We start from the raw sequence: 19,406 nt of genomic DNA on the forward strand, positions 1-19,406 counted from the left end.
CTCTCTTCCAAAGAAAATACCGCACTCTCTCATGCTCTCTTGTGCACCAACAAATAACACCTTAGAATATACATTTAACTCTACTGATCTAAAACCTCTCTTCCAAAAAAAAACTAACACCATCAAGGTGAACCATACTACCAATTGGCATCAGCATCCAATAAATCAGCCACCGTTGCCTCGGAAGGACAAGACAACCCCTTACCAGCAAGACAAAGATCCAGATGGTTCAACCCAATTGTGACTCTAAATCCCTATCTACAATTTATCTATAATATTTTCATCAAAAACCAACACAAAGCCACATTGATGCAACAATAGTTGAATTTCGTAGAAAGAGCTAGTTTTTCACAACAAAATGATTCACAGGTCAAAACTACATTGTGAAACCTGCATTTAATGCCCAATGACACCTCAAATAAATAACCTAAGAGAAGGCGTTTGGGTTTCCCTTAGAAATGTAACTTCAATGTGGCATTTTTTTGGGTGATTCTATGAGGTAACTCTAGGAGTAAAATTCTATATGACACATTCTAACAAAGTTCAAAGATAAATATACACATTAACTTGTTAGTTATTATCAAAACACTAGTATTCCTCAAGCTACTACCATTCCACTCTACAAGGGTGGCCTGAGAGTGTTTCTTGGAGCACTAATCCAAGCGGAACCTGCAATGGCAAATCTCCACAGTGCCTCGACATGCTCTGGCAATGCGTACTGGATACCAACACGTGGACCTACCAGTATGTTTTCAGGCTCTGGACCATCCAAGAGTTCCAAACCGCCTGCATCGACACTCTTTTCCCTTTTAGAAACCATTGATATCTATTTTTAAATTTCAGATTTGGAACACAAGAATAATATTAGAGCTTACCAGGAGTATAAAGGGGATGATTGGACCATTCAGTTGAAAGACCTAGAGCCTGACCAACCTAAGATTTAGAAAGACATTATTCAGATATGCAAGGACATTAGTTTGAAAACAAATATTCAACTCCATTAACAATCTTTCTTCTTAAGATTTAATAAATAGCATGCGAAATGGTCAAAGATAGGAAGTAAACTAAGTGATGAAACCTTTCTATCTTATTATTTATTTATTTATTTCTATTTTAGCAAGAACCAATGTAATCATTGTGATCATAGTGAACTCTGATATGATACGTAGTGCAAAACATTAGCTGTGTTATCTTCCTGGAAAGCATCTTAAACAGATGAAAACGTGGGAGGGAAACTAACCTTCCCAGGACCTGTAAGAAGTATAGGTTTGTCCGTTTTTTGACCTCGCCGCTGTTGAATAACATCCAATCCTGTAATATTGTCGAACATTACAAAATAAACCTATAAATAATTTTATGCATGGTTATATATTAATGAATGCTAGTGGAGATATTGTAGCCATTTTGCTATAGTTGATTTAACTCTTACTTAGTAAGTGTTTTAAAATAAGGTCCAAAATCTCAGCTGTGACATCAAGATTTTTGATGTCTTCGCTATCACAATTTAAGACCTCAGTACAAACAACGAACGAGCTATACATACGATTAAGCATTACCACAAACGGGGGCACAAGAACGTATCAAAACACCAGCTCCAGCTCCTTCCTTATCAGCAACAACATTCAGCATCACATGGAGTCCATAGCAAAGATAAACATACGCATGCCCACACGGTCCAAACTACAAAACAGGAACAAATACAGAGAAATTTTATTCTACATAACTTAACTTAGCATCTTCAATTCAAGTTAGAGAATTCAGATACTCATGAATCATAAACAGGTTTATGCAAATGACTAAAAAGAAGTGGAAAGAAAAGCATCTTACAAGAGGAGCAGTTCTTGGAGTAATACCAAATCGACCATGACTAGCTGAGTCATTTGATCTATATGCTTCAACCTGTCTAACATTAATTCTTAGTTAAATCACACACACAAACAGAACTTTAAAGCCTAAAACCTATGAAGCACAGACACGACACCGACAGACACGCCGTCTTCGGTAATAATTTAAAAAAAATGAATAAACTAAACTTAATCAGGAATGTCCGTGTAAAATTATTGACCTATTCAAAAGAACCAGCTTGATGGAAAATTTTCAATTTCAAATATATTTTGGACTATTAGTAAAGTTCAAAAGAGTAAATTGATAAAATGCTACAAATTTAGGAACTAAATTGATTTTTGAATATGCCGAAAGTACGTTACCTCGGTAATCTGAAGAACGACGTCGTCTCTGCGAAGAAACTTTCCGAGTAAACGAGGGGCAAGGTCTAATGCGTCGATTTGGAAGAACTCGCGGGGCAAAGTTTCCGTTTTTTCGAAAGAAATGTGCGGTTCTGATGATGGAGAGTTGAATTCCGGAGCGGTGAGTTTGGGTGATTTGGAAAGCCGCGTTTTACGTGCGGGTTTGATTCGTGGAAACTGTAAAATGGGTTTTGCAACTCGCTTGAAGCGTTGTTTGTGCGTCATTGGTACGGTGGAGCTTTGGTAACGGAAGGAATCAAAAACAGAGGAATCGGAAGTTGAATCGCGCGCGAATGTGGTTGCTGTGTGGTGGGAATGGAACATAGTGTCGTATGCAACAAGCTCCTCTCTTGGTCAAAAGTTGACCCAGTTTTTTTTTGGAAGAACAATATCTTAGTAACTGGAATTCACCTTAAGCCGGTTTAAGGGGACAATTGAGAGTAATTTTAGAGTAACATGTTTTATTGTATACAATTACACCCCTAGTATAAAAAGGATAAAATACTATTTTTAAGTCAGCTAGTAAGAGACCTTTATCTTAGTATTTCGCCGTTAATGTGTGGTATAAATGTATGAAAATATTGAGGGTAAGAAGATTAGATTATAATTTTGACATATTAATGGTTTTAATCGAGAGGATGAATTCGATCCACATATCAGAGGCAACTAATTTAACTAAAGACATTACATATTCTTTGGATTATCATACGATAAGATTCGATTGAAGAACTATTCGATCGAGACAATTAGAGAATTTGAAAACAATTTCAAGTGTGATAGTAGTTTCACACACTTCTAGAACCAAAGACTTGTGAAAGTACATCAAAAAAATAAAAGCCCACGTAATAAGATACGGGTTGAATCATGAAGGAATAACCGTTTCCGACACGTAATAATGTGTATAGTATATAAGTAGATTTGACATCTAAGGCAAGGGTTCGCATTTCATTTTATTTTCTATATAAAGTTCAAACATCTAAGTCATAATAATACAATTTTTTTGAGAAATATATGAACGTGTGTCCCACTTTTAAACTCGAGCATTTTTATCCAATTATATTTGTTCTTCGTTTTCTTCATTTTACTTTATCCTTTTTAAATATTTCTACACTTATTTTCTTTATAACATCGTAACATTATTACACTTTCTCAAACATTTCACATAAAATGTTCTTAAGACCTTTTCAAATTTAATTATTTAAGTGAACTAAAACTTTTGATTTGTTTACTAAAAACTCCGCTAAACAAATTGACATGCCTAGCAATAGGGGTGCACATGAGTCGAGTTAGGTTGAATTTTAGCTAAAACCATGACTCAATCTATACAGGGTACACTATTTTGGGTGAGGTAAAATAACACCCACAATAAAATTATGCTGGTTTGGATAAAATCATAAATTTATGATTTGAGTAGTGGATTATCCATTTTTTTTCTTTTTTTATTCCTTATATAATTATTAAGCTTAATTGTATTTTTGGTCCCCCTATTTTCATTTTTTTTTATTCCCTTATTTTAAAATTCGGAATTTTGGATGAGTAAGATGTTGGTCTAACTCAGTATAGGAGGCTGATTGGATCCTTGTGCTATTTGTGCAATACACGACCGGAATTGGCGTTTAATATCAGTATTATGAGTAGATTCATGGGGAGAGTGAAGGTGTCTCACTTGACAGCAGTCAAGAAGAATTCTAAGATATGTCAAAGGGTCTAATGGATACAAAATTCTCTTTCCTATAACGGATATGGCCAGAAAAAGCAATTTACTCAATTTTACTGATTTCAATTGGTGTAAAGATAAAGACGATCTAAAGTCTACAGTTGGGTACATCTTTATATTATGAGGAACACCAATCTTAGATGTTTGAAGAAGGAATCAGTAGTTGAACTCTCGTCATGTGAGGCCGAGTATATTGTCGTTTTGTTATGTGCATGCCAAGTCATGTGGCTAAAGAAGGGGAGGTTGTTACACTTCCCGTTGATCTTTTCTGCGATTAATCTTTCTAAGAACTCAATTGTGTTGGTGCAAAGGTAGAATGAAAGATGAATATTCTATTCAGAGAATGACGGCTACAAACATGATAAAAGTTACAATGATTGTCACCCTATTTATAAGCTAAAACTATGGTTACTAGAATAAGAGAAAATACTAAAATACCCTCTAACAAACTTAGGGGCTAAGAAAATAGTACAATTAAATATGAATTACTTCTAATACCATTCCTTAATTCATATTCCATCAAAACTTGTAACACCAATTCCATCCCTTAATCTGAGGAATTGATCAGTCTTGATAGCTTTCGTCAGAACATCTGCCAACTGTTTCTGAGTGCTGCAGTGTACAACTTCTAACACTCCCCTCTGAACTTGATGTCTCAGAAAATGATACTTGGTCTCAATGTGCTTGCTTCTCCCATGCAACACTGGGTTTCTGGCAAGATTGATTGCAGACTTGTTGTCAATCATCAGCTTCAGAGGTTTGTTTACTTTAATCTTTAGATCCTGCAATAAATTCAGAATCCACACAGCTTGGCATGCAGTAACAGCACCTGCAATGTATTCAGCTTCACAAGTTGACAACGCCACAACAGGTTGCTTCTTGGAACACCAAGAAATGGGACCTCCCAGAAATTTGAATAAGTACCCAGACGTACTTCTTCTGTCAACTCTGTCTCCACACCAATCAGAATCTGAATAACTCAGAAGTTCTAATTCATACTTGAGCTGATGCAAAATAATACCTTTCTCAGAGTATCTGAATTCCATCCCTAGAAAGTATGTCATTTTGCCTAGATCAGTCATTTCGAATTCATTCATCAGAACTTTCTTGAACTTGGCTATCTCCTGTTCAGAACTTCCAGTCAGCAGTATATCATCAACATATAAACATACCAGAGTCATATTTCCTTCAGAAGTATGCTGAACATAGACACCGTACTCCATCTCACATTTATGAAAGCCTTGCTTCTTGAAAAATGAATCAATCTTCTGATTCCAAGCTCTGGGCGCTTGTTTCAATCCATATAGAGCTTTGTATGATCTGTACACCATCCCTTCCTGATTCTTTTTCACAAATCCAGGAGGTTGTGACACGTAAACTTCTTCTTCTAATGGACCGTTTAGAAATGCAGATTTTACATCTAAATGCATCAGAGGCCAATTCCTGTTAGCAGCTATTGCAATCACCATTCTGATTGTTTCATGTCTTGCTACAGGTGCAAACACTTCAGAGTAATCCAGCCCAGGTTTCTGTAGAAATCCTCTGGCTACCAACCTTGCTTTATGTTTGCCAATTGAACCATCTGGCTTTAACTTCTGCTTGAAAACCCATCTGACGCTGATGGCTTTCTTGTCTTTTGGAAGTTCTGTCAGCTTCCAAGTCTTGTTTCTCTCTATAGCATCAAGTTCTTCTTTCATGGCCTTCAGCCAGAGCTTCTGCTTAAGAGCCTCTTCTGTACTTATGGGTTCGGAGTCTACTAACATGGCACACTGAATAACTTCTCCTTCAGAGTCTACTTCAGTGTCTTGCAGCATGTCAAATTCTGCATATCTTCTGGGGATGTTTCTGATTCTTTGTGGTCTCTGAACTTGTTCAGAGTCTTGAGCTTCAGAGTTTCTAACTTCAGATGGTTGACTTCCTCCAGAGCTTTGACCATCTTCAAGGGCTGACATATTTCCAGAGTCTGAATTGCCACCAGAATCTGGATTACCATCAGAGTCTGGGTCATCAGAGTCTGGATCATCAGAGTCACCTTCATCTTCTGAGTCTTCTCCAGAGTCAGACTCACTATCAGAATCAGAATCAACGTCTTCAGAAATTCTTAACTCTGACCTTTCTTCAGAGGTTCTAACATCAGAATCAGATTGAGACTTATCCCAATTCCAAACTTCTGATTCCTTCACAATCACATCTCTGCTGAATTCAATTTTATTGGTTTTTGGACAATAGAGTTTGTATGCACCTGTACTGTGGTACCCTATCAGAATCATCACTTTGCTTCTATCATCCAGCTTCTGTCTTCTGGCTTCTGGAACATGTTTATAGCAAACAGAACCAAACACCTTCAGATGACTAACACTTTGCTTATCTCCAGTCCACTTCTGTATTGGAACTATTTCCTTCAACTTCTTCGTAGGACATCGATTGAGTACATACGTTGCGGTGGCAACAGCTTCTCCCCAGAGCTTCTGAGGAAGCTTCTTCTCATTTAGCATGCTTCTCACCATATCAAGCAAAGTGCGGTTTCTTCTTTCAGCAAGGCCATTGTGTTGAGGGGTATAAGGAGCAGTAACCTCATGCTCAATTCCATTCTCCTCACAGAACTTCTGGAATTCTTTGGAGTTATACTCACCTCCACCGTCAGTTCTAAGAATCTTCAACTTCTGACCACTCTGATTCTCAGCCTTCATTCTGAACTTCTTGAATTCATCAAACACCTCGTGTTTAAACTTAATAAGGGATACCCATGTCATTCTTGTGAATTCATCAACAAATAACACAAAGTATTTATTCCCTCCAATCGATGCTACTGGAAATGGACCACACACATCAGAATGTACAACTCCCAAGGCATGTTTTGCTCTTGGAGAAGTTTCTGACGCAAATGGCAATCGTGGTTGTTTTCCTTCCATGCAAACTTTGCATGACTTTTCAGGCTTCTTAATTGCAGGAATTCCATGTACCAACTTCTTTGAATTCAGATGTTTTAAGCTTCTGAAATTCAAATGACCAAATCTTCTGTGCCACAACTCACTCTCCTTCTCAGCACTTGTTGCACTAAGACATTCTGAGTCTGCAGTTCTGACATTCACCTTGAATGTTCTATTCCTTCCCTGTTCTGACTCCATAATCAACTTCTGATTGCAGTCATACAGCTTCAGAAGATTGTCCTTCATGGTAACTGAAAAGCCTTTCTCAATTAATTGTCCCACACTCATCAGATTGCTTTTGATGCCAGGTACATACCACACGTTCTGAATCAATGCTGTTTTCCCATTGTTCAGAATCACTCTGACATTTCCCATACCTTCTGCATTAAGATATTTGTCATCAGCACATCTGATCTTTGTCCTCTTTTCAGAGTCAAAGTCAACCAGCCATTTCTTGTTTCCAGTAAGATGATTTGAACAGCCAGTGTCCATATACCACCAGTCTATCAGATCCATATCATCAGATTCAGAGGCCATCAATAACACAGATTCGTCATCAGAACTTCTGGCTATATTTGCTTCTTCTGATTTTCTCTCCTTGTTTGACCAACAGTCTCTAGCAAAGTGACCAAACTTCTTACAACAGTAACATTGGATTTTCTTCTTGTCATACTTCTCTTTTCCCTTCTGAGCATTCTTTTGTCTATCAGAGGTTGAGCTTTCTGACTTCTGACCACCATCAGATCTTCTCCTGGCTTCTGACTGCTTCTGATACCTCCTATCAGAAGTTGCTTTCAGAGCCTGCTGCTCTACTTCCCTTTCAGAAGTTCTTTCAGTCAAACGCAACTCTTGCGCTTCTAGACTGCTCTGCAGCTCTTCAATTCTCATGGTGCTCAGATCTTTGGAATATTCTATTGTTACCATAATGTAATCAAATTGAGAGGTAAGGGATCTCAATACCTTCTCCATGATTGTTTCTTCAGAAAGAGTTTCTCCACACGCTTTCATCTCATTAGTGATCAGAATCACTCTGGAGATGTATTCAGAAACTTTCTCATTATTCTTCATGTTGAGATTCTCATATTGCTTTCTCAAGGACTGAAGCTTCACCTTCTTCACTGATGCGTCACCACCATAACATCTAACCAGTGTGTCCCACGCAGCCTTTGCTGTCGTTGAATCTGCAATCTTCTCAAACACATTTACATCAACACATTGATGAATGAAGAACAATGCTTTCTGATCCTTCTTCCTTACTTCCTTCTGCGCGTTTTTCTGTTCATCCGTCGCATCTGCTGCTACCGGAACATAACCATCAGTGACAAGATCTAGAACATCTTGAGCACCGAACAGTACACGCATCTGGATCATCCAACGATTCCAGTTTTTACCGTCAAATGCTGGAAGTTTGGTGTTCATGTTGCCGTTTCCGTTCATCTTTCTACCTTGCACAGTACACTCAGATTTCTCACACAGTGTTTCCCAACCCACAGAATTAAAATTTTGATCAGATTTTGTTCAAGATTCAACACGAATCTAAGAATCAAAATCAAACACACAAGACCTCACGTTCACTCGTGTTTCCCGTGTTTCCCAATGAATCCGAACCGGAGCTCTAGATACCAATTGTTGGTGCAAAGGTAGAATGAAAGATGAATATTCTATTCAGAGAATGACGGCTACAAACATGATAAAAGTTACAATGATTGTCACCCTATTTATAAGCTAAAACTAGGGTTACTAGAATAAGAGAAAATACTAAAATACCCTCTAACAAACTTAGGGGCTAAGAAAATAGTACAATTAAATATGAATTACTTCTAATAAATTGCACATGGGAGGAGCAAACACATTGAGACGACGTTTCACTACTTGAGGGAGCTTGTTAGTGAAGAAAAGTTAAGATTGGAATATTGTAAAAGTGAAAATCAAATGGTTGATTTATTGACTAAGGGAGTTATAAATAAATTGTTCAAGAGTTTGAAGATGAACATGGGAATGGAAGACTGGGAGCACTAGAATTAAGGTGGTGTGTTAAAAGTTTTTTTAGTAGTTAAAATGTTGTAATCAGTTAACACAGGGGAGTAACCGGTTACAGGTGTCAAAAGAAATCAAATAAGTAGTAAAATGTGCTTATGGAATTGGTGCAACCAGTTACACATTCGCATAACCGGTTACCATTGTTGGTTAATTTCAGTTTGTTTCAACTATACTCGGTTACAAGTTTTGTGTAATCGGTCACAAGCTCGAGTTTTTTATTTTTCTATTATTTGACTTATGTTAATTATGTCCCAATTGTTGTATAATGTCTTTTATATATATATATATATATATATATATATATATATATATATATATATATTTATTTATTTATTTATTTATTTATCTTGGAGACATCCTCATCAATAACTAATGAAAATATTCTCTCTCCTAATTTCTCCTTTATTTACCAATCTTGTAATTCCAAATTATACCATTTTATTCTATTTTAGTTTATCAATATATCAATAGTGACTTAAAAAAATATAAACATGAAACAAAGGTAGCATATAACTCTAAAACAAAACATTAGAAAATTTTCTCATAATTTATTTGAGTTTATATAACAAAATGTATTAACTAACTAACTAAATAAAATAAATCATTGTTATGATGTGGGGAATGAGCAAGCCTTAGCAAATTTGTAAAATATTTTTCGACACTAAAATAATTTCATTATTTTATTGATTATTTTTTTAAAAGAAAAAAGATTCTTATTTCAATGTTTGTTGAATAATTAATATATTTTTCGACACTAGATATATTAATTATTTGATTAATTTAAAAAACATTTTTTTAATAAATAAAATCAAAAGGAGTAATAAATATTAAATCACAAATTTATTATATAAATAAGGATAAAAATAAGATATATTAGCCTGTAAAAATATATATTTTTTAAAAGTCTATTTTATTAAAAATTAGGTTTAGACAATTAATTTTTTTTAATAAAGTGAAGTCTGATAATTCGAGATATATATATATATATATATATATATATATATATATATATATATATATATATATATATATATATATATATATATATATTGAAGTGATTCATTTACTTGTATAATAGTAAAAACTGAATTGATGAAATACTTTTGAAAATTGGAGAGACTTGTTTCAAAATCTGAGTTTCTAGAAAATACTAAAAACCATAACTTAAGTAAAGAGAGCAGCAAAATAAAGAAGCACCCTTCATTCACAAAGTTGAAGAAGTGTGGTACATTGAAGAAGCAAGAATGATTATTCATTTAGGCTTCCACGGTTCATTTAAAATTAAGTGAATACTTAATTTTTATTCGATTGTTTTGTTTTGTTTAAAATTCTTTCGTGATTTATGTCATGCTACAAGTTAACATTTTATTATTTTTAATTTGTTGAGTGATAAAAACATTTTTTAAAATTCTTTTGTGACGAATGTCATGCTACAAGTCAACTATTCATTCATTTTGATTTGTTAATGTTAAAAACATATGCTCCTTTTGTTTTTTATAAAACGTTGGCTTATTTGACTGTTTTGTTTTGTTTAACTCTCTTTTGTTTTTGAATGTTAAAATGTCATTATCAAACTTCAACTTCTTTTTCTCTCTCTTTATAATCAATTGCTCACTTTGTTTTTTATTTACAAGTTATTGTCATTATTACAAATAACATATATCATATCGAATGTGATATGAGTTTTATCTCGGTTATAATGTCGAGGTAATAAAGGGTGACATGAAAAGTGAGAGTTTTGTCTCAGTTTAAAAATAATTTAGGGGTTACTTTAAATGGTCATGTGTTTGGATCTCATCAATAGTTTTTTTATATTTTTCAAACTATTATCATATACCTCTATGTTTTATAACAAAATCTATATATATATATATATATATATATATATATATATATATAATATATATAATATATATATATATATATATATATATATATATATATATATATATATATATATATATATACTCATTATATTGTTTACACGGAATATTAATAAATTAATTTGTTTACAAATTATATTATTTACATAAAATATTACAATGTTTACACAAAAAATTAAAGTAAAAATATTGTTATTCATCGTCATCGTTGTCGGTAAAGAACAAATGTTGGATCTCTTGGAGAAGAACAATTGTTGGGGATCCTTGTTTCGTTGATCTTGAGGATGATCAAATGTTGAATGCAATATATTCTCAATGATTTTTGCATTCATTTGTTTCTGATATAAAACAAAACAAAAAGCAAGATAATAAAATAAATATCTAGTTATATGATTATATAACAACACAAACCTTGAACCTCAAATAATTTTCTACACTTGCAATTCTTCACTTGCAAAGTAAATATACTACTCTCACCAATTATATATTTAAAACCTAAATGTTTCCTAATCTTACAATATATCACATTGATATAGTGTTCTGATTAAACATAGAGAGTTTTTAGTTTCTTGTATATTCACTAATATTGAGAATACTTCTATAATGAGGCTTTTAGGTTTCACGAGGATTGCTAATGACAGTGTCTTGAGCGTTGATACTTATTAAATGAAAGACAAAGATTTGTTTAAGAACGATGAAGAAACACACTTATATTTTACCTCAATAAAACATGTTCCAACCCAAACGTCAAATATCTCTCGGTATCGGTTAAAAACAGAGGGGAAAAATCTTTTTTTTTCAATATTGACTACACAGAATAGTAAAATAAATTGTCCAAACAAATCAACCACACACCTCTCGACTTTTGTTAAAAATCGAGGGAAAAAAACTTTTTTTTTAAATATTTATATTGTTTACACAAAATAATAAAATAAATTGTTCAAACAAATCAAGAGTTTGACAAAGGATTCTTGGAGAACAACATATTTTTCCAAATTTCTAAGTTATTTGTTTCAAATAAGAGAATTTTTTTTCTCTGTACTTGTAATCCATCCTAGAGAGATTTCATTATCTTGAGCAAATATTTTTCATGGCAAATGCTTTAACATGACAGAGAACGTGAAAGAGAAATAGATAATTGTTTTTAGGAATAAATTTTTCAATGTTGTCAATCGAGGAAAACAATAAATTTCTCAATGTTTTCTTTGATTGATAACATAAGAAGTTTATTGAAAAAATACAACAATAACATCAACATCATTATGTGAGATAGATTGCAAGGGCAGAAAAATCTTAGGGTAAAATCATTTAATGAGTATTTTTATAATAAAATGTGATGATTAAACACTTATGTTTTAATATAAAATCGAGATTTTTTATTTTCTCCTTTTAACTATTACCTCAATGATGACGAAAACCGAGGTGAATAATTCTTTTTTTTTTGAAATTATATTTTTTACATAGAATATTAAAATAAATTATTTACAACAAAAATTTGCTCTTATTACTAAATATCTTCGCTAATATCTTTGCTCTTATATTCTAACCCTTCGGTTAAATAGAAAATTGAAGGGTTAGAACATTTTGTTTACACTTATAAACAAATAAAATCATAAAGTGCATTAGCTGGAATTGAAACTTGTACTGAGTTGTTTTTTCACTTTTGTGTTATAAAAAACCGAGGGAATGTATGCTTTTTTATTTTTTTAAACAATAAAAAATAGCGCGTCTTGGCTTTATACCTCGGTTTTCTATTGTTTGAGGTGAAAATTTCGTTATGAAAAGCGTTATTTATTGTAATGTGTTAATATAGTGAGACAATTGCAACAGACTCCCATTCTCCAAGCATGAGATACGGGAAACAGATGGATAACTCATGTTCTCTTTCGTAGTATAACTCCCTTTTTCTACACCCCATTTCGTACGATTAGTTAATGTCCATTACGGTCCTTTCGGAACAGTAACCATGTACTTCTCAAGCTTTTTCCTATGTTGAAAAATCTCAAGCACATTCTCAAGCTTATTTATCGCCGAAGATATTCATGTATATTCTCAAGCTTCTGCCCATGCTAAAGATGCTCAAGAATATTTTCAAGCTTTTTCCCTTAAAGACATGGTATCACAAATAAGGTTGCACAAATATTTTGAGACTGAACCTTGGATTATAGCACATATGTTTAATGATGAAGACATCGGTGACAATCTCATATTTGACATTCAGCATATTAGTATTAATAAAAGTCATGTGAAACCAACCCCACCTCTTAAGCCAACCCCTCTTATGAAACCAATCCTAAAAAAAGAATTCTCGCCTGAGAGATTCAAACTCTCGCGGGGAAACTCCATGTACTTAACATGGTCCACGCCTTAACCATTCGGCCAAAGTGACTTCATGTTATAAAATTCATTGGTATAAGACCAAAAGTAGCAAGGTCTAGTCCATTCAAACCATAAAAAGTTGTCAAATTTATTTAAAATAAGCTAACTATGTTAATCTCCGGTGCAAAATTGAAAAAGAAATTTTAAAAAAAAATCATCGCCTGAGAGATTTGAACTCTCGCGGGGAAACCCCATGTACTTAGCAGGCACACGCCTTAACCACTCGGCCAAAGCGACTTCATGTTAATACCATGAACACATACATTTATATACAAATATGAATAATAGTGAAAATTCCAAAAGAAAGTTGATTCATCAATTCCATTGATGGCATTAGACTTTAGAGGCCACCTCCACCAACTACAACTTGGCCGATCACAATTTATTATCATAATTTGCAAAGAGGTCGCCCTTAGAAACCAAGAACTTGTTGGCACGAGATATCCATTAATATCATAGGAGCTATAATATGGAATATAGTTATTAATTAGTAATTATCCTGATTTGGTTATAATTAAGAATATGATTTTTCATGTATATATAACATATTCCTCTCTTGTAAAAGATATACAAAAATAATATGAAACTATCGTATTATTTCCAGAGATCTTGAGAGGCAATTTCTAGAGATTCGTAGAAACCATACCAAATAGAGCATACACATTTTTCATTCAATAATAAGATCAAAATAGAAGAACTAACATATATATGAGTGCCAAAATGTCATAATAAATCCTTGTATAAACCATAATGCAAAATGTCAAAATATACAAAATAAAATTCCACTACTGTGTATATTTGATACCCTTGTTCCCCCTCTATCGCTGGTACTACAACACATGTTATGCCTATACTAAGATGGCTTGTAGAATGACCATCTGAGGAGTGATTTCCTCAAATTCGCCATAGCTATGACCTCTCTCTCAATAGCCATAATGCAGTGACATATCAATAATACATCAACGACATGGTCCGTTCTTACATGCGTTTCCTCTAAGATCTCATGATGAGCTGGCCTTAGGGGATCTCCTTCTCCAGTGACATGTAATGACGTGACACTCTATAAAACCATTGGATGCAACTATATGTAGTACTCCATCAATTATGAGCTAAGACACGTCTTACATCCTCTGGGACCGAATGATCGTAATATGGTACAAAAATCTCATCAACATCCATGATGAGGACAATGGCAAGAGAAACAACGGTGGGGTCTCTGAGTATACCCAAACTTCCACAAGAATTAATCAGGTAGATGGGGGTACACCTCTAAAGATTGTGTGTCACAGTGATCGGCATACGACATCCAACAAATATCATCCGACACGATGCAGTCAAGAGCAAATCAGAATGCCTCAGTTGCCTAATTCCCTTCGAGCGAGATGATCAAGCATACCAACATTGAAAAGCTTCAGAGTAATCTTCCACGTATGCCTAGCCAAAGAGACATGGAAAATACTGGAGGATCCATGTCTGAAAATGGTTCAGATGAAATATTAGTAACAATGTAACATAACTATTATGACGTTAATATCAATAAAGGAGGACAAAAAGTATCGTAAGGAGATAGTTGTTTCATATCAATTATTGAGTCTTTCATAAAGTACCATCAACTAGTTTGGACTAGAGGGACACCAAACAAGAAATTCCCTAGTTATACTCGTGAATCCTCTCAAAGTCAATGAAATATCTAAGGTAGATAACATTGACGTAGGTTGTACCTTTGTCCATAAAAATGGATGTGGCGACCAAAACCAAAAGATATGCCATCAATGCACATTCTATATGGTATGCAACCTCCGTATCATCACCATCAACATCCACAACTCTAGTCAGGTGGTGCTCATAGAGATCCACCAAGAATGAAAGCTTAGTATGACATCCTATAGTGCCATCTATCTCATATTGTGTTTTTCTTAGGTCAACTCTCAAATATGTTACCATCATGTCCAATCCTACATAAATTCTACAACGTAGATAGTTGCGTGATATTTTAAAACTATGGCTCATCAGGCTGCGCTAGCTTTGCAACCTTCATATCATGACTGATACATTTTAATATTTCATGGTACTACAAAAATTAAATACATTGGCAAGCAGCCCATATATAATAAGACAAATGTTTACAATGATAATTGAAGTTTTTTTGCTACCGCTTCTTCCCACCCGTGCTTAGTATCATGGTTTGAATACATAAGAAGCAATGGAAGGTCTTAAGGGCATATTGGAAAACTGTATGAGGCAACATGGGCTTATATGGAATGATGGCCTTTTGGGGCAGCAAAGGGCATATGAATCTGGGAAAATGATGTTAGAGACATATGACCCCGAGAAGATGATCCCTCACCAGGAAAAAAAGTATTTACAAGTGCAAGTTGCGAGAATCTAGCTTGCTCCCTATGAACGAAAGCATTTTAGGTCACTATATCATATCTTAATCTTTCTTGGTTGTTAGGCATTTTTATGCAATCAAACATGTTCAATAGAGAGATGTCATAACATGAAAATGGAAACAAACACATAACGAACACAAACCAAAAATCAAACAACAAGCTATTCTAAATTTCAATTTCCAGACTAAGAGTCTGGATTCCAATCTCAGCATTGCATTGAAACAGAAAGACGAACCAGAAATCTGTGCATGCACGAACCCTAAGCCCTAGTGTTCAAACACAAATGACATATCTATTGCATTTAAGTCTAAAATATCATACATATAAACTACTTAAACAATGAATGAATATGAAAAAAAGAAGGGAAAGAACAATTTACCAAAGCAATGGATAAAACTTCAGATGCATGCAATGCATTGGAGTAGAGACGCGATAAGCTTCAATGCAATGGATAAAAACTCTAATAATTCTTGAAAATGAGGAGAATAAACTTTGTAAACACAAATGAGGAGAAGTTCTTTGTTTATCTGTTTATGCCTTTTGCAAAAATAAAAAATGGGAAGGGAGATGAATAAATACAAGTTTACTTAAATATAAGTGTTTGGATTTTAATTTGCATAAAAAAAAAGGATTAGAATTCTTAGAAATTTTAACTTGCGTGGTTCTGAAATTGACCATGAATACGATGTGTTAGACACGTCCGATGTTCAATCTTCAAAATTTAATATATGAATTTCAATTATCGATGTTCAATCTTCAAAATTTAATATATGAATTTCAATTATCGATTTTTTTAATATTTAACTTGGATGTGCTCCATAGAATGATTATTGTGTATTAAATGCATATTAACTTAAAGTTATTTTTGAAATTTTAATAGTGTGTGAGTATTTCTTAATTTCTCTTTATATAAATAAGTGGGCTAATATCATGTTTGGCTAAACGCCGCACTAAGTCCGTTATTTGGTTTGTCTTTCACTTTCTAGACCCTTCCATTCCTCTCATTCTCAAATCAAATCTCAACCCCTAAAATAGGAATTCCCTTCTTCCTTCTAGACCGTTCCAAGCACTCCCCCATTCTATCTTAAATTAAACCATTCTCTTTGCATCTTTTCGGAAAACACATTCACTAAAATCCTCATCCTCATTCCTAGTAACATATTGAAGCACTATTTATCACCGTCGGATGGCGAAATACGGCGAGGGCGATAAACGGTGGATCGTGGAGGAAAGACCCGACGGCACTAACGTCCACAACTGGCACTGGTCCGAAACCAACTGTCTAGAATGGTCCAGAACCTTCTTCACCAACCTCCTTTCAAATCTCGTTATCCTCAACGGCGAAGGTAACCTCTTCATCAAAACCACCGCGCTCCGCAACCTCGACGGCGAAGCCTACATCAACATCCGTAAGGGGAAAATCATTCCCGGCTACGAGGTCAATCTCACAGTTTCATGGGAAGGTGAAGCGAAAGACTCCGAAGGTAATTCGTTGCTTAAAGTTAACGGTACTGTCGAAATCCCTTACATCTCCGATGAAAACGCTGATGAGGATCCTGATATTAGGGTTACTGTTGAAGATGAAGGACCGGTTGGGAAGAGGATTAAGGATGCAATGTTTTCTAAAGGGAAGGGGTTGATTTTGGAGAAGGTTAGGGTTTGGGTTCAGAGTATGGCGAAAGGTGGTCCTGTTAAGGAGGAGTTGGATACTAAGAAGCCTTTGCCGCAGCCGGTGAAGCAGAATCATGCTCCGGTTGCGACTGTGAAGGCTGCGAAGAGTGATTCTGTTAAGAAGGAGGGTGTGGTGGAGAAGAAGAAGGAGGGTAAGAAAGGACGGAAGAATATTGTGTTGACGGAGAAGTTTAGTTGTAGGGCGAAGGATTTGTATGAGATATTGATGGATGAGAATAGGTGGAAGGGTTTTACACAGAGCAATGCTAAGATTAGTAAAGAGGTTGGTGGTGAGTTCAGTATTTTTGATGGGTCTGTTACTGGAAGTAACTTGGAGTTGCAAGAAGCTAAGTTGATTGTGCAAAGGTGGAGATTTGGGAGCTGGACTGATGGTGTTCAATCGCAGGTATATAGTGTTGATTTTGATTTTGATTTTGAAACTAATTGAACAATGTTAGGGATACATTTGATAGAGAAGAACTTGATTGGTATGTTTTGCAGTTTCATGATCATTTTTGAATATTGGTAATGAGAGAAAAACAGGTTGATTTAACCCTAATGATAATTGATATTATGAAGAATTACTGATGTCACATTAATTGGGGCTGAATTGCACTGCACTGCACATGTTTAGATTGCCATTGACTACTTTCTTTGAAATCGTCATTGTATCGTCATTGTATGTTGAATCAATGTAGTGATAGAAGGATGATTTGTTTGTGCAGGTGAGACTTGTTTTTGAGGAACCTGAACCAGGGCTTACTGTTGTCAAGCTGACACATACTGATGTGCCTGAGGAAGACAGGTGAGTGTTTTGAATATTGGTTATGTTTTGTTGAATGATTGGAATGTTCTTTTTTTCGGTGAATTGCTGATAGGGTTGGTTTTGGATGCAGGTATGGGAATGCCACTGTGGTGGAGAACACTGAAAGGGGATGGCGGGAACATATTTTTCAAAGGATACGTGTTGTTTTTGGTTTTGGAATTTGAGTGTTTTTTTCACGTAGTCTGATGTCTTGTTAGGTTGTAGGGTTTGTGGATTTGAATATTCATAAGGAGTAATTTATGAATTCACTTTTGATATTGAGAATTGCAATGGTTACTCATACATTATCTTCAGAACTTTAGGCTTTCTAGCTCAATTAACATGTTTCTTGCTGTTCTAGTTTTATATGAATTGTGTGTTGTGTTACTTGTTCTTGTAACAATCATTTTGGGCAAAGGGGTTATTATGTTTTTTAAGTACCAATTGACTACACTCTATTGGCAATGCATATTATACCGTGTTTCGGTGGAAATTTTTTTATGGCTGTGATAAAATGTAGGCAAATGGCAATTAGATGATTTCTTTCATGTTAATTAAAGTGGTGGTTTTGATTTCTTGTCGATGGCAAACGTTTCCTCAAGGCATTTTAGAGGGCTCATTAGCTAATATGTTCTGATCCTTCTGTTGCATTTGGATGTACTCTAGTCGATTAAGAGGCCCGGGAAACCGTTTGGAGGCTATTGTCTATTTGTGAGTCATTTTCAATTGGGATTAACCGTTCGGTGGATGACTGGGATTCAGTCAATAAATACCATTTGTATAGTGATAGTGAGTAGTCAGACCTATCAGTAACACGATCACTAAACAAGTTATTCAGGATGACTTCTTGACGATGATACATCTAAGTAACAAACTCTGGTTCGTCGGTTCTCACAATCCAGTTAGTAACGACAGGAGACCATAATAGTTTGGAGGTTCATGATTTGGTGTCTCTAGGATGGGTAAAATTTCTAATTCGCTCTTTGTTCCGTGGATTAGGGTAACACGGTTTCCTAAATGTTGATTCTTAACCTAGATCAGAACAACAACCTTTTAAACATTAGGTTGACAATGCTTGAGTAAGAGGTGGCCATGATCATGAGTGACATGATTATGACCTTTGAGGAGCTTTACTAAGGTGATAGTTCGTAGAAAATTTTGGTATAAGTATCCTATACATCACATGTATATACTAAAACTTTTTTCTTGAAGACTTCTAGTGTTTGGTTATGAGAGGAAAGAGCTTTGGAGGATTTGTTTTTATTTTTACGGTATCAATTTTTTAAAACTCGAGAGTTTCGAGGGATTAGACAGATTATTTAGATATAAGTTTTGTTGTTAT

The 19,406-nt window shown here is 34.6% G+C and overlaps 2 protein-coding genes and 1 non-coding gene across 3 annotated transcripts; 1 reads left to right on the forward strand and 2 right to left on the reverse strand.

Annotated features, from left to right (window-relative positions):
• Positions 1–306: 306 nt before the first annotated feature.
• On the reverse strand, positions 307–2,677 carry LOC127126209 (DNA-3-methyladenine glycosylase). The gene is made up of 6 exons (XM_051055098.1): positions 2,208–2,677; positions 1,828–1,899; positions 1,557–1,680; positions 1,241–1,311; positions 876–933; positions 307–786 (listed from the first exon to the last, which is right to left on the reverse strand). Exons 1-6 carry the CDS (start codon positions 2,568–2,570, stop codon positions 620–622), a joined length of 855 nt encoding a protein of 284 aa, XP_050911055.1. The 5' UTR covers positions 2,571–2,677; the 3' UTR covers positions 307–619.
• Positions 2,678–13,350: 10,673 nt separating this feature from the next.
• Positions 13,351–13,432, reverse strand: TRNAS-GCU (transfer RNA serine (anticodon GCU)). Its single transcript has one exon. It is a non-coding gene; the product is annotated as a tRNA-Ser (tRNA).
• A 3,097-nt stretch (positions 13,433–16,529) lies between these two features.
• LOC127126210 (uncharacterized) lies at positions 16,530–18,451 on the forward strand. The gene is made up of 3 exons (XM_051055099.1): positions 16,530–17,665; positions 17,985–18,064; positions 18,156–18,451. The coding sequence occupies exons 1-3, from the start codon at positions 16,775–16,777 to the stop codon at positions 18,247–18,249; spliced, it is 1,065 nt and encodes a 354-aa protein (XP_050911056.1). The 5' UTR covers positions 16,530–16,774; the 3' UTR covers positions 18,250–18,451.
• The last annotated feature ends 955 nt before the right edge of the window (positions 18,452–19,406 follow it).

The sequence above is a fragment of the Lathyrus oleraceus genome, chromosome 3 (genome assembly GCF_024323335.1).
Source record: "Lathyrus oleraceus cultivar Zhongwan6 chromosome 3, CAAS_Psat_ZW6_1.0, whole genome shotgun sequence".
Lineage (NCBI taxonomy): Eukaryota > Viridiplantae > Streptophyta > Magnoliopsida > Fabales > Fabaceae > Lathyrus > Lathyrus oleraceus.